Here is a 17,021-nt window from a genome sequence, read left to right on the forward strand (position 1 = left end):
TGATATGAAGTAGTCATCTACTGCTGATATGAAGTAGTCATCTACCATGTCTACTGCTGATATGAAGTAGTCATCTAGGCCCTACTGCTGATATGAAGTAGTCATCTACTGCTGATATGAAGTAATAGGCCTAGTCATATTATACTCTCTCCATGAGTGGTCTGTCAGTAACAAACTTAAGTTGAATCCAAGTAAATGCCAAGCCATGAGTGTGTACTTTGAAAAAAAAACCCGGATGTTGATCTATACGCATCTCTGAGCACTCCCTTGCAGTAGTCCAGAGAGTCAAGTTGCCGTGGTTAGTGGTGGTGGGGCCGGTGGGGGTGGGGCACTCAGAATACTTATAAACATCCGCGTGAAAGAAACTGCGGATAATGTCTATAGGCCTATATAGCTTATCCCATGTTGGGCAAGTTTCACTTTCTTAGTTCGGGGGATGATCCTCGTTAGTTTGACAAATTTATGACGTCCTAGCTTAGGGTCGTTTTGGTCAATTCACACGGATACTTATAACTTTAATACATAAGTGCCCCCCTCTCCCGGTCATAATCCTGGGGATTGCCCCAAAGTCTATACCGGTAGCTCTTCTATTATAGTTGGCTTTTGCTACGAAAAAGGGGATTAATCCAGGCCCAAGTATTGATACTGAATTATCCCCTTTGGTCACTTAAATACCGCCGCGGTACGGGTAGGCCTAAACAAAACCGTTGTCCAAAGTTATTTTGGCTAAAATCGCTTTGTCCAAAGTCATTTTGTCCAATATTTTTATGTCCAAATATGTTTTGTCCAATTTATATTTTGTCCAAATATATTTGGTCCAAGTGTTATTTTGTCCAATTTATATTTTGTCCAAATATATTTTGTCCAAAAATATTTGGTCCAAGTGTTATTTTGTCCCATTTATATTTTGTCCAAATATATTTTGTCCAAAAATATTTTGTCCAAAATACACTTCCAGCCTAGCCCACCCCAATGATAAACCACAGCAGACAATCCAAAAGATAGAAAATTGTCATGTATAAATAAAGTTATTATGAAACCTGTTTGCACACTTTTTGATAGTTCTATGGGAAATCAGCAGGATCTAATTAAAGAGCAACCATTAGCATGGCGCTATAAAGCTGTGTCTGGCACTGCCTGAGCGTGCGCTACAAATTACTAGTCTTGTTCGCAAGTCGTTTTGTTATCTATATTTTCAATCACTTGTCAACATGGCAGCTTCAGTGGTAGGCGTTCCTGTTCCGAGCTCCCGGGTCAATCCTGACATACAGAAGGAAAGAAACACAGCCACATTTGATCCATTACATCTTACGTATGTACTAGATGGAGGGAAGGATAGGACACAAAGAAGGCGCTATGTGGGTATGTAGTTTTCTTTTATTTTGTACACAAAGTCAGAAGAAAGTTCGGCAAGGAAGGACATGGTGCAGAATTCTGCTACCGTACTTCAAATTGAAGTTCAATTTGTTCAAAAGCTCTAATACTTTACAGAATAAACGATAGGAATTTTTGTTTTTACTATCCTCTACCATGTGATACAGGTAGGTCCAATAAAAATATTGGACCTGCCTGTCGCCTTTCACACGGTTACGCATGCACGGTCATGCACGACGCGTCGGTTCATCATGAATTGTCATACAATGCATGAATGTCATTGTCAATGATAATCAATACAATGAATACACATGATACATGTCAAAAACAATGATCAACATCATCATTACTAGTCACGATTATCGCACTTTCAGTTTCCCACGCGTTTGAACGGGAATTGGATTGCATACTTTTTCGATGTCTAGTGAGCAAATTTTTTCAATATTTTGAGAAAATGACGTCAAATTTTCTATTCTGTATTGTTTGGTAATATTGTCTTTTGCCAATAGTATGTTTAAAGTTGTAATTTTGTGTTTTTGATCGCAAAGATCGGATATTTTCGTTCCCGATTCAATTCTGAACCCTTAGCAAGGGTGCCGATTTCGCAGAACTTTGACGATAATTTTGCCTTTTGGACACTAAAATGCTTTCAACCGAGTCTTAAATTAGCAAGCACAATACGGTTGGTACCACTTTTATATACATTGATGAAATTTTAAAGATTTTTTTTCAAGTTTCTAACCGGCGCAAATCGTTAAGTGTGTATTTCCCATTGACATCCAAAATGGCGTAAGCCAGTCCTCAATATACATAGAGTACGCGTATATAGGACTGTGGCAAGTTTAGTCTACATCATTACTATAGATTACATTACGTGTATTTACGTTAGAGGATACATGTACATTGTAGTAAAAAATAAAACTTCCTATCGTTTTTTTCATTCTTACATGTAGAACGTAGTCAGTTAAATATTATTCTACTAACATGACTAAACCCTGTTTTATTTAGCGAAAATTAACTCCCCTTTTTCTGAAATGAATGGAATTTGTTTGTAAGGTTCTGTTTTAGTTGCATGTGCTGTGATCTCATTCACATATTATTATAGAACATACATTACTTCATACTCGCGCTCAGTGTTCGAAATATGTCAGTCCATGTCAAATCAACCAATTTTCTGAAAAGTTCCCAGGTGACCCTCTCAGATTTTGATGAAATTCCATCAGAATAATCTTTTGTGGCCACAATGCACCCATACAAAAATTTGGCTTCATAGTGAAACGGAGAGCCAAAATGCGATTTCAGATTTTTGGCCTGTTTTTAAGCTTACCTCCCGTGTAGCTCCGTGTGTTGTCAATGGCGAATTCAGCTCTTGTCAAATTCATATTTAGAGAAAAGTCACGATGCTCACGTGTTCGTGGTAGTTTTTGATTGTTATTATGCATCTAAAATGATTGCATGGCTCTGCACAAGGTATATTTTTGTAAAAATTTGGATTTGTTTACCTGCCGATCGCCTGTTTTTGTCGAGTGTTGAAAATACGGCAGAGAAAATTTGTCATGTCGTACGTGCGAAATTGGCTTAAAATTTTACTATTTCCGTTAGTATTGTACAGAGATCTTATAATATTGTGTAAATAATTATGTCAGGAACAAAATAAGGTATTACATACCGTCTACGAGTAAATATTGAGGACAAAATTCAGGTTTTTCTTGTTTGTTTACAGAATTTTGGATTTCAACATTTTAAAACTTGCCGGCCATCAATCGTCTGCTTTACGTAAGGTCGTGCGCCATGAATTGGGGGCCAAATGCGTTACATACTAAAAAATTGAACAATTTACATGTTTTTGTACTTAGACTGATCTAATTCATAAACTGTTCATCAAAACCCTATAAAATTATATATCACTGTAAAGCTTAGGGTACCAGGAATACACATGTACAAACAATTGGTCAATATACAGGGTGCCACAAATGTCATATAGGGTGGAAAAGTTAAATTTTGGTTCAAAAAGTACACACTTTTGTTCCTCTCTTATTTACTAACATAAATACCTGTTCTGCTAAAACCTTTTTAGATGTGCTTATAACATTGTAGGCTTCCAAAAAAAGCAAACTTGTAATGTTGAGTTATGTTGCCCAACTGAGATACAGGGTGTTCAAAAGTCGTACATAATTTTTATGATTTTTATTACATAATCAATCACAACTTTTTTCCTTCATGACCTACACAAAAACCAATGGCATATTTGAATTCCTCATCAAATTTCCATCTAAAAAATGTAAACTTTTACAGCAGTAGGGCAACTCCTTCAAGAAATAACCCCTTTGGAACATTTCGGAGCATAAATGAATACTTAACACAGTAACATATAGGAAATGCATAGAACCCATGACACAGAATGCAGCACACTTGTAACAAATTAACTTAGCTTGGAGTAAAACTGGTCACATTTGAAACTAGACATAAATACCAAAACAATGATACATAATCCATCTCAATACATTGCTGGGTTATGAAGTTACAGTCAAGAATATATTTGTGAGGCGCTAGAAATCAACATTCCCTATACTTTAACACATGCCTCAACCGTAGGATCCTCAACCGTAGGATCCTCCACCCCTGACTTCACATCGTTTGGATTGCAATATCTCAAGAAGTAAATAAAATGTGAAGTTCTTTCTTTCCACAATTTGAGCTAGATAAATAAGCAACAAAATGAGACCAACACTAGTTCAGTACCCCTCTCCATTCTTGAGATCTAGGACAAAATGTCCGGAATAAAATGAAAAAATGTAACACCTCCACCTTTTCCAATACCCCAATTCATGACGCACGACCGTAAACAAGTTTTCCTAAAAATTGTAAATTTCCTTAAAAACGACTTTTGTTGATCAAACTTTGGATTATTTAAGATGTAATTGTTTAAGGATGTAGAATTTTAAGATAATTTTGAGTATTTTCACGTTTTACGTGGTCAAAAAGGGGGTCATCAGTTTGATTCCTGATTTAAAAACACTTTAGCATTTGTTCTAGTTATTAAATTGTTGATTTCGTCATGTTCAAATCTTTTGAAAGTGAGCGCCTGGCGGAGTGACTGCGCGATATCCATAGTAACGACTTACGCTTTGAACGCAGCCGCCAAAGGTTCCATGAACGCGTTCAGGAGAGTATATAAAGGCCGTGCACGACGCGAATTAATCAGATTGCTTGGTGGACAATTAGTCCACCCACGAACCCTGAAAGGGAAACCGCAGGGTAAGCACTGCCAACCAAAGCAAATACGCCCTACTCTGGAGCTCAGATTGAGCTAGGGGCAGCTTGGCTACCACAATAGTGGCGACACCAGGGTGTTATGCACTCCGGTGATTTGGCCTAGCGCCTATGCCTAATCTGTGCAAGTGACTTGCCGCACACATGCACAAGTCCAATGGAAAATTATGCACTGTATTTATGTGCATTCATTGTTGCATGGCAAGCTCGTATTTGGTGTACAGGCATGGATACTCTGTAGTAGGCCTACTAGGCCTTGGCCTAGCCTACGACTATGTCATGTGATGACAGATTCTGTTGATTAAATTGTATTTTTATGCTTCTTGATTATTCAAGCAGATAGTATATTCGACAGCATTTATTGGTAATTCATTTGGATTTAAAAGAGAGAAATAAGGAAATATCGTCATGATCATCAACAGAGATTGTGTATTTACCTGTATTAACTTGTATTTATGTTGTGATGTGATAAGACAAATATGAAAGCAAAATAACAATACAAGATATAACAAAAGAAGCAAATATAAAACAGAATTGTCAAGTCTCATTTTTACCTGTTACTTCTCCTTTCATGCATCACTGATTCAACATGTCTTGGGGAGAATTCTAGTCTTTGATACTACGCTACCACTTGTATGTTTAGAAGGCTAGTCTTCTCCACCAGTCGTTTATAAAAGTATTAGGGGCAAGCTCGGTCCCGTTACAACTGGTGTCTGGCGGTAGGATAATTCAAAATTTTAACAGATTTTGGCTCACGATTTATTATGGCAGCGACTGAAGATAGTGTTGATACTTCTCCAACCGATACCAGCTCAGAAATATTAGCTGGTGATGAATTTAGTGTTCATGAAAGTGATGAGTCAGTGAGAAGTAGGCCTAAACTTTCTAGCAATGACACTCAGCCTGGAGTAAAAATAAAGCCTCAAACTTACGATGGGACCACTTCCTGGTCAGACTATTTGATACAATTCAAAATTGTTGCTGAATGGAATAAATGGAATGATTATACCAAAGCCATTTGTTTAGCAACTAGTCTAAGAGGTGTTGCTCAGAGCATACTGGGATATTTGGATCCGACTGAACGGCGTGATTACCACTCACTTGTGGCCTGTTTGAACCTGAGGTTTGGAACCGAAAATCAGGAAGAGCTATTCTGGGTGAAACTCAATAACAGAGTAAGGCACCCAAACGAGTCATTACCTGACCTAGCTCACAACATCAGGAAGTTAGTCAAACTAGCTTTACCAACAATACCAAGTCCTTTCTCACAGGAGATAGCAAAGAAATACTTTATAAGTGCTATCAGAGAAAGCGAGTTATGGTTAAACATCCTGCGTGCAAAACCTGTTACTTTTGATGATGCAATTAAGTTTGCAGTGGAAACTGAAGCATTTTACAAAGCTGAAAAGTACAGGAAGCATCAAAATGATGCTTTTGCAGATGGAATTGCTAAAGGGCAATTTGAAGATGAGAAGGATAATGAACTTACGAGAGTCAATTCACAGAAGACTGGAAGATCATCGAGAAACAACCGGAAGTCTCCCTCATCACAAATGCGAGCCAGGAGAAGGTTAGCTTTCTTAAAGATCCAGAAAAAGTTAACCAGGCCGCATGCTCCCTTAATTGGGAAAGACTGTGATGATACATCCTGCCAAATGGCATGCTCAAGCAGTTCAAAGAAGAAAGGGAGGACTCGGAAGTCTCCATCATCTAGAAGGCGAGCCAGGAGACGATTAGCTGTAAGGTTAACTGGTGGTCAGGACACTCCCTTGATAAATGGGGAAGACTGCCAACTAGCAGGTACCCCGAGTGATAATCAGACGGTATTAGTTGACCGTATAGGCGTAGGTGAATGGAATTCATCTGGTCAATACGCCGACACTCTGAGAAAGTTGTCATCTCAGATGAGTCTTTGGAAGAGGTCAGCCATGTTACTTGATGACGGTCATGATGGTATAGGCACACAATCGGGCCTATGCACCAACTCATTGGCACCAGGAGACTTGCCATCATCAGAATGATTCTGGTAGAGTGACCAGTTATCATGATCATGCAGACATATATGATGTCTGATGGTATATATAATTTGTAAATAGCTTTACGAGGAAGATTCAAGGAGACGAAAGTTATCGTGTTTATGGGATAATGATATGCGGAAAAGCCCTCGCCAGATAGTCATTGATCCTTGTGGTGTATGAAGTCCGGAAAAGGGCTCACCGACGTCTTGCACTGCCTGCTCATAGCTCCTTGCCGCTAAAATAATAAAATTACTGTTTTATGAAGTTGAAGTCCGGTATAGGCCTTGCCGACATCATCATCATATAAACGTGTTTTATAGCGGATTGTCTACTCTACATGTAGACCCTGTATATAAAAATTGTTTTCACTAGTTGAAATTGTTATTATGTAAGCATAATAACTCGACTCTGAGAGGAACAGCCTCCCATAAAAAAAAAAACACTTCATGAATGAAATTTTATTTCAGCCAAAACGTGATTAGAAGTTTGATATGACTTTACTGACTGCAGCGGTATTGACATGACAATCTTTTGATCAAGTTTTGTCTCTGTGAAATTCTTGTTCTTTTAAAAGAGCATTTCTGGATTTCTTAATTTAGATAAAGTGAAAGACACGTCACTTTATTTCGATGCAACTGTTATTCTTAAAATCATTTGGAATGATGGACATGCTTGGAGACATCACCATGAAAAAAATGGACAGTGTTGACTGTCGGGCACTCATGGTGTTTTACATGAGATTTCATGCCTTAATTCTGAATTGAATGTCAGATTTTGAAGATTACGAAGACAGATGAAGAAAAACAAAATGAAGATGGAGATGGCTACAGTGGTAAACATACATCGATTTCAAGCCTACAATAATGGTTGCTTCATTGAATAACCATTAGGTCTGTACGTGCTATCTACTGACACTGCTGTTCAAAAGTAACTCATTTTGGAAAATGGATCTCATTTTGTAATCATCTCAAATTGAATAGAATTGAGACACAATTTGAGATCAAATATGAGATCCAATTGGAGTGTTAAATTGAGATATAATCCACCCAATTAGTTTTATTGGGTGCTAACTATTATGGTTTGTGAAGTATGGTTATGTATGGAACCAAGTACCCAGTGTCTGGACTTCTCATGGTCAAGTATATTAGGTTCATGGTCTTTTGTAAACAACCAATTCATGCTTCTTGTTCTGTGTCCCCAAACAAGGTCAACCCTCTGATGTTGAATGAATTTTTACATAGACTCTAAATTTAGAGTCTCAGACTCTAAATTTAGAGTCTCAGTCTATGATTTTTAGTAAACTATTAGTAACTTCAAAAGTTTTTTCAGCTTTTCTCCAGTTTTAACTTAAAAGTTTGAGGGGAGGGGGGGGGGGGGGGAATTGAAAAAAAATCTTTATCAAATTTGTAGGGAAAAAATAGAGAATGTAATTTTTACTGTTTCAGAAGTAAGTGTTAGCCGAGAATGTGATCATAAATTTTATGTACACATTCCTACAGAACAGTGGTTTCATTTAACTCTTGAGCACCAACATTGAGTGAAAAATATGTCAGGTAATTTTAAAGGCATATATTGGAATGTCATCTTTCCCTGGGTAAGATCTGATACCAGGCCAGCCCATGGCCAGAGGGTAACATGAGTAGGTTTGTTTCACCTTGAAGGCAAGGATAGTCTTGCTAATATGGGCTAACTTTCCCCTAGGCCATCCAATATGCCATGAATTAGTAGGACTACAACTGGATCTATTTGTCAGTTTATACTCCTATTTCCACATCTGTTAATTTTATATGGGCCTTTAAGTGCCAAATAAAAAACAAGTAGGACTAATGCAAAATAATTTGCACAAAACAACAGTATAGGCCTACTCATTTAGCAAACTAAGTTATAGGAATATCCAGCAGGATAGTTGGTTTCAGTTTGTTTGCTAACTACATGTACTAGTATTTAAAAATTAAAAAAATTAAAATAAAAGAGTTTGTAAGGGGCTGTGCAATAATTATGAGCCATGGGGGAGGGTAAAATTGGGGGGGGGGCAAGAAATTTTTGGCGAGCCGAAAGGGGGGGGCAAGCAATTTTTGGCAAGCCGAGAGGGGGGGGGCAAGCGATTTTTGGCACGCATTCACGGGGCACCTTTTTAATAAAATGCTTTTAAAAGGCTTAGGAAAACGGTACGGAAACGCTTAAATATGCAAATTTTCCTGCTACTGCGCCAAGAACATACATCTAGACCATTTAAAGTTTGGAATTTGGGATCCCAAAAATTTGGCATGTTCAAGGGGGGGGGGGGCAAAGAATTTGTGGCGGGCCGAGAGGGGGGGGCGATTTTTGGCGGGCCGAGAGGGGGGGCAAGCGATTTTTGGCGAGCCGTTCGGAAAATTTACCCCCCCCGGGGGGCTGATAATTATTGCACAGCCCCTAATGAGGAAATAATTCATCACAGAGAAAACTGAAACAAAATCCTGATAATGTGGGATACATAAATATGATCAATAACATACTGATATAAGTGGTATTGACCTTGTCTTCTTGGCAGAGAAACATGATTAATTTCCAAGCACAAAATTCCCAATGCTACTTAAATTGGAGCAATTAGGAGCTCTGTCAAAATACAATTTTGGTGATCCCCATCCAACTTCTTTGACCATGAGATGACAAACATTTTGTACTAAGCACCAATAGGGTGATAATGGATCTCATATTGGTACTCAAATTCATTCTCAAATTGCATCTCAATTCTATCCAATTTGAGACGATTTTCAAAATGAGATCCATTTTCCAAAATGAGATAGTTCTGTACAACAGTGTGAAGATAGCAATAAGTTTTGTCGTACGGCATGTGCTCTTAAGAAGATTAGCAAATGAAAATCAACTAGATCTCATCATCTGTTTTCTTACTGATACTGTTGAGACATCACCTCGGGCTGGTTATGCAAGGTTATGCAGATCTTTTGATTTTGGAACTCTGGTTGGTGCGACGGTGACTCACTGATTGCAGTCATGATGTTTTCAGAGCAATGTCAGGCTATGTAGGCCCATCGGCAACAGAAAATCAAGTTTCGCTCTTGGGTGGATTGCCAACTGAGAAAGTCTACATGGACTTAATAGAACTCAGGTGCATGAATGAATGGTAAAAGAGATATTTGACTAGTCAATGGTTATTCTTTACCAGGTCAAATGTTTTATTGGATGATGTATGGTTTCTTTACACCTTGCATAATTGATGTAACGGCGGCATGGCGATCAACATTTCCTCTCATGATCGACGGTGAACCAATCTGGCAGTTTCTCATGAGAGTTGCGAAAGAGGTATGATAATGTAGATTCTCAGATGTTGAAGATATCGAACTGAAGACAAGGACAAGGTCCATCAGAAGAAAGGATGCGGAGGAATATAGAACTTTTAAAATATCTGAACTTAAATAAATTGATCGTTAATTGTTGGAAAAATTTAAAATGTTAAACTAATGTTTTGTGTAACTTGATGCAGAGACAGACTTCTGTTCATTAGCTCGAAATTCAAGATTAAAACTGGTATTGTTCAATTGAAAATGAAATTGATGGAAATGTGCACCAAGGTGAATTAAATGGTTCCTGTAAATTAATATTTTATTGGTAAAGAAGAGTATGCATAAAAACCAGGTGATAAGTAATGATGCTGTGAAATAATTGTATAAAACTTGTAAACCTAATAATAATATAATTTGCATGTGAAATAGAGTTGTACTAGTATATAAAATGAAATTGTTTTTATAATGTATGTAGTTGTAAATCTGCCAAATAGCCAATTAATTTGGAAAAACTTTTTTTTGAGGTCACGACAATGTTATTGTCAGCCTGTCACCAAACAATGGTTGAGTGAATTTACCTATGTTACTGCTAAAGTTTTGTCAAGGAAATGCTCTGATTTTTTATTGTAATTAAGTTAAATAATTATACATGTTACATTTCGGGACGAAATAGTCTCGAAGAGGGGGTAGTGAAACGGAGAGCCAAAATGCGATTTCAGATTTTTGGCCTGTTTTTAAGCTTACCTCCCGTGTAGCTCCGTGTGTTGTCAATGGCGGAATTCAGCTCTTGTCAAATTCATATTTAGAGAAAAGTCACGATGCTCACGTGTTCGTGGTAGTTTTTGATTGTTATTATGCATCTAAAAATGATTGCATGGCTCTGCACAAGGTATATTTTTGTAAAAATTTGGATTTGTTTACCTGCCGATCGCCTGTTTTTGTCGAGTGTTGAAAATCGGCAGAGAAAATTTGTCATGTCGTGCGTGCGAAATTGGCTTAAAATTTTACTATTTCCGTTAGTATTGTACAGAGATCTTATAATATTGTGTAAATAATTATGTCAGGAACAAAATAAGGTATTACATACCGTCTACGAGTAAATATTGAGGACAAAATTCAGGTTTTTCTTGTTTGTTTACAGAATTTTGGATTTCAACATTTTAAAACTTGCCGGCCATCAATCGTCTGCTTTACGTAAACAAGTTTTCCTAAAAATTGTAAATTTCCTTAAAAACGACTTTTGTTGATCAAACTTTGGATTATTTAAGATGTAATTGTTTAAGGATGTAGAATTTTAAGATAATTTTGAGTATTTTCACGTTTTACGTGGTCAAAAGGGGTCATCAGTTTGATTCCTGATTTAAAAACACTTTAGCATTTGTTCTAGTTATTAAATTGTTGATTTCGTCATGTTCAAATCTTTTGCGAAAGTGGCGCCTGACGCGGAGTGACTGCGCGATATCCATAGTAACGGAGCTTACGCTTTGAACGCAGCCGCCAAAAGGTTCCATGAACGCGTTCAGGAGAGTATATAAAGGCCGTGCACGACGCGAATTAATCAGATTGCTTGGTGGACAATTAGTCCACCCACGAACCCTGAAAGGGAAACCGCAGGGTAAGCACTGCCAACCAAAGCAAATACGCCCTACTCTGGAGCTCAGATTGAGCTAGGGGCAGCTTGGCTACCACAATAGTGGCGACACCAGGGTGTTATGCACTCCGGTGATTTGGCCTAGCGCCTAGGGTCGCATGTCACAAATAGATCACCCAAAAATGGAGCAGCCGTAACATGAAAACGCTTTCTTCACACTTCAAGTTAGGTTTATTCTAAAAGTATAATACCTATTGTAGAAAGTTTGGTGTCATTTTGTAGATAATTATGTTCTTTTTCAAATACAAAAAACCCCAAGTCAATTGGACAAGTACTTTGAGATTTATACCTCAATATGTAAGATGTGTCAATGGAGCAGCCGGTTCGGGAGAGCCGGTTCGGGCGAGCCCCATAGGGTTATACACAAAATTGTGAAAATATGGCAAACTTCAAACCTTTGTATCTTGAAAAGTACAACTCGCATGGACCTCAAATTGCACATATATCATCCTGGATTGTAGATGTACCTCATAGTACATCAACTGTAACAAAAGATGTAACCAATTAATTGTCTAATTAAATGCTAATTAAGACAGTTTTCCCTATATGTTACTGTACAAAGTGTGCATACTGTGCTCCGACATTTCTAAATGGACTATCTCTTGCCCGAGTCACCCTGCTAAATTCAAAAGAACACATATTTTTAAGGAAATTTGATGAGGAATTCAATTATGCTATTAGTTTTAGTGTCAGAAATGGAGGAAAAAAGTTTTGATTGAAAAATGTCATAAAAATTGTGAAATTATTTTACAACTTTTGACCACCCTGTATGTTTAATGCAAGGGATACTAAACTCTTTCTTCCTAATTTGTTTGAAGGACCCATGCAATGTCTTTCTGAATCCATATTTATTTTGAACTACATAGCTTTTAGAAAAGGAAAAATATGGGGTTCACCATGACAAGAAAGATGCTAATTTTGTTGTTGTTCCACCCTGTATATTTCTCACCCACCCTGTATTATGATGTTATGCTTTGTTGATTTGGCATCCTTGTAATATAAGCTTTCCAGAAATATATACTTATAATGGTCTAAAATGTATTCATTAAAAGTTGTGTTGAATTGAATCAAAATTGGTGACATTTTTCTCATTTTACATCATGTTACACAAAAGATGACCAATTCATGACATGCGACCCTATGCCTAATCTGTGCAAGTGACTTGCCGCACACATGCACAAGTCCAATGGAAAATTATGCACTGTATTTATGTGCATTCATTGTTGCATGGCAAGCTCAGTATTTGGTGTACAGGCATGGATACTCTGTAGTAGGCCTACTAGGCCTTGGCCTAGCCTACTTACTATGTCATGTGATGACAGATTCTGTTGATTAAATTGTATTTTTATGCTTCTTGATTATTCAAGCAGATAGTATATTCGACAGCATTTATTGGTAATTCATTTGGATTTAAAAGAGAGAAATAAGGAAATATCGTCATGATCATCAACAGAGATTGTGTATTTACCTGTATTAACTTGTATTTATGTTGTGATGTGATAAGACAAATATGAAAGCAAAATAACAATACAAGATATAACAAAAGAAGCAAATATAAAACAGAATTGTCAAGTCTCATTTTACCTGTTACTTCTCCTTTCATGCATCACTGATTCAACATGTCTTGGGGAGAATTCTAGTCTTTGATACTACGCTACCGCTTGTATGTTTAGAAGGCTAGTCTTCTCCACCAGTCGTTTATAAAAGTATTAGGGCAAGCTCGGTCCCGTTACAATAGGCCATGTCGTTTTCGAGAAATGGCCCTCTGAAGTTTGGCCCGGACCCCCCCTTTTTGGCACTCACGAGTGTCATTGTTGATTTTTACCAACTTTGGTGGCTCATAACTTCTTGTTTTAAACAGATATAAAGCTGCAATCTTGGATTCTAGCTAACCTTATGTCATATTTTCAGAATCTGGCTCAAAATTGCAGATATCTGCTTTCCTTTTTAAGTTATGAGCACCCAAAGTTGGTCATTTATTCAACCGCAAGTGTGATTTTGTCATTTTGAGGGTCCCCTGGTGCCAAAAATATGTGGTCATATGACTCAAATGTCATAGATACATTGTCTATGGGTACATATCTGAGTCCACAAGCAAGTTTGAGCAAATCAAACCATTAATGGAGGAATGGGCGGCATCCGAATTTGGGTTCGGGTGAAAATTTGCTGGAGACCCCCCTCTTTCTGACCAATGTTTGACCATGTTGACAGTTGAAACATGAATTGAAATTTACTGCCATGAAACATACTGAATGAGACCTACCCATAAACAAAAATTCAGCTTTGGTACTCAACTCCATCATAGTTAGATGGCAGCCTGAAAATAGGGTGAAAAACCTGGTATTTCTTGTCTAAGGTTGTTGAATTCAGCAACCATGACAACAAAATCAGCAAAATTTGACAAAGTTTTTTCACAAGTTACCTCAAGTGTCATATGAAATATGTTCTGGGTGTGTTTTAGAGGCTAATAAACACATCTAGAGTGGTCTGTAATGTACGACCCAAAAATATGCACATATACTTAGTAAAATTTGGCATATTTTGTTACCATGGCTGCCGAATTCAACACCCTTAGACAAGAAATAACAGGTTTTTCTCCCTATTTTCAAGAGCCATCTAACTATGATGGAGTTGAGTACCAAAGCTGAATTTTTGTTTCTAGGTAGGTCTTATAAGTATGTTTCATGGCTGTAAATTTCAATTCATGTTTCAACTGTCAACAAGGTCAACCATTGGTCAGAAAGAGGGGGGTCTCCGGCAAATTTTCACCCGAACCCAGCTTTGGATGCCGCTCATTCCTCTATTGATGGTTTAATTTGCTCAAACTTGCTTTGGGGCTCAGATATGTACCCATAGTCAATGTTTGACATTTGAGTCATATGATCACATATTTTTGGCTTCATTTGACCCCCAAAATGACAAAATCACACTTGCGGTTGAATAAATGACCAACTTTGGGTGCTCATAACTTGAAACGGAAAGCAGATATCTGAAATTTCGAGCCAGATTCTGAAAATATGACATAAGGTTAGCTAGAATCCAAGATTGCAGCTTTATATCTGTTCAGAACAAGAAGTTATGAGCCACCAAAGTTGGTAAAAATCACCAATGACACTCGCGAGTGCCAAAAAGTATGGGTTCATTGTGGCCACAAAAGATTATTCTGATGGAATTTCATCAAAATCTGAGAGGGTCACCTGGGGACCCCTGGTTGATTTGACATGGACTGACCCAATAAGCACTTATCCTCTTGTCCTCTTGTCCAAAAATCACTGGGGACAACCATATTGAGCTATGTACTTATCCCCTGGACAACCACTATATTTTACCTCCAAAGTATGACACATTTTGGGGACAACCAAAATGTATTGAGGACAAGAAGAATTCATGCTTTAGTTATCCTCGGGATAACCTCCATATTTTCCTTATTTCGGACACTGCTCGCGCTCCGACAAGTGTCTTCCTCGATGATGTGGTTGCTGCCATCTACAGGGGGGCCGGCCAAGATCGACTGAATTTTGACGTCGTCATTGCGTTTTACACGTAAACACGAAAATGTCTCAAATAATTCCAAAAGTGTATATTATCAAGCAATATTTTATCAGTCTAAATCCGTTGAGATTCGACAATGAACCTTATTGTAAGTACTGTTGTTTTGAATATTTTGTATGAATAACGCACGACATGTTATGATTATATTAAAATTTCCCCTCCATAACGCAATATCTCCGTGGTGTAGTGGTTAGCATTGGTACCTGTCACGCAGGTGGTCTGGGTTCAATCCCCAGTCCCGGCAAAGAAAATATTTTTTCTTCTGACATTCATTTTGAATCCAAAATGATTTATTTTCATGTGGAAATTGCATACTATGTGAAAGATTTCTACTTTTTACTATAATTTGGCATCCGCCCTCTCAGTAAAAGTGACAGTAAAAAGGGTAAAGAGGATGAACCCGTGTTCACATGCCGGAATGCCCATCTCTCTTTCAAAGCGATTGGGCCAGACTCCTACCATTTTAAATATTGCTGCAAGGTGATGCTACCCTCCACAGCGAGTCGGTTACCCCGGTACCTCGAACTACCTCGTGATTATGAGTCAGAAGTCTTGGACCGCTGTGTCACAGTGGCCCTCCGCCTCTGATAGTTTAAGTGGTGCTTTACTAGTCCCGCTCTTTATTAAATTGACTTAAAAGTGCTGTGAGGCCAACATGTCATTTTCAATTCATTTTGCTCTGGTCAAAATATATATTTTTTTATGTCAAGATATCCAGGCATTGAAAGAGCTGTTAATTCAGGGCTTGAAAAAATGTAACTTTTTTGGGAAGCAAGCTAAATTTCCCACAATATATAGCATGTTTTTGTATACCCTCCAATGCTCCAAATACCATAATTTCACTCCAAACACCAACTTTTCCTGGGAAGAAGCTTCCCAAATTCCCCACTTTTTTTGAGCCATAGCAGTTATCAAATGTTATAATTTTAAATAAATCCAAATTACAACTTTTAAGAGCATAACATGAAACAGCTAACAGCTCAAAATAAGTTCGTTGACACAGGCAAGCAGACATTCAAGATGACTTCCTCAAAATCATGATCAAGAAAAAGACATTTTTAATATAACTATGGTATTTTAGGCCTAATGCTAAAAATTGTTCCAGAGAGTTCACATTTTTCCCCAAGATTTTCCTTTGATTAAAATGTGCAAAAGTCAAAATTTATTTTGTTTCACCTATTGTGGACAATTTTTTTCTCAGTTTCTGACGGCAAAAAAAATTTGAACTAGCTATCTACCAGGTCACACAATCTGCAAATCACATGGGCAGTGTAAATAATGAGAATTGATAAGAGGTGCAATTTATAGCTGAAGGTGGAACAAACTTTAAACTTTGTATTATTGAAGGCCCTCCACTTTGTTTGATCTGCCCAGTACTATTATTTTAGGTGAAGTTCAAATTCATTTTTTTAAACCAAAGTTAGACCAGAAGTATAAGTATTTTGATATACATTGTAGCAAAGATGGATCTTTATCCAAGAAAATGTTGTAACATGAAAGTTTTTGAAAACTGAGCTACATGTAGGCCCGGCATGTAGGGTACATGAGATCTCAGTCATAAATGCCAATTTAAAAACAAAACAAATGTGTAATAATAAGACTCAAACAGGTCAATGTCCTTTTGTGAATATGTAGGGTACAAGCCAACAATAGTACTACCTGGTGAATGCCCTTTGTAACACTTCGGCACTGGTTTACGTGACATACATGATATGTGTGAATAGTAAATGGCCTACAGTGGGCAATTGATATTTTCAGCCTTAAGGGGGTACTACACCCCTGTCCAATTTTGGGCCTATTTTTGCATTTTTCTCAAAAATTATAGCGCATTGGTGACAAGTAAGATATGTATATTATTGGGGCAAG

General features: G+C 37.6%; 1 protein-coding gene across 3 annotated transcripts in view; it reads left to right on the plus strand.

Annotated features, from left to right (window-relative positions):
* Positions 1–1,176: 1,176 nt before the first annotated feature.
* LOC140144077 (peroxisomal acyl-coenzyme A oxidase 1-like) overlaps positions 1,177–17,021 on the plus strand; it is a 49,356-nt gene continuing 33,511 nt past the window's right edge. For 2 of the 3 annotated variants that reach the window (XM_072165914.1, XM_072165915.1), the window contains exon 1: positions 1,177–1,362. In XM_072165914.1, the coding sequence (XP_072022015.1) occupies positions 1,212–1,362 (151 nt within the window). In that variant the 5' untranslated portion in view covers positions 1,177–1,211. The remainder of the gene's footprint in view (positions 1,363–17,021) is intronic. The other variant, XM_072165913.1, reaches the window with a different exon arrangement.

Source organism: Amphiura filiformis, unplaced genomic scaffold, assembly GCF_039555335.1.
Source record: "Amphiura filiformis unplaced genomic scaffold, Afil_fr2py scaffold_39, whole genome shotgun sequence".
In the NCBI taxonomy this organism is placed as follows: domain Eukaryota; kingdom Metazoa; phylum Echinodermata; class Ophiuroidea; order Amphilepidida; family Amphiuridae; genus Amphiura; species Amphiura filiformis.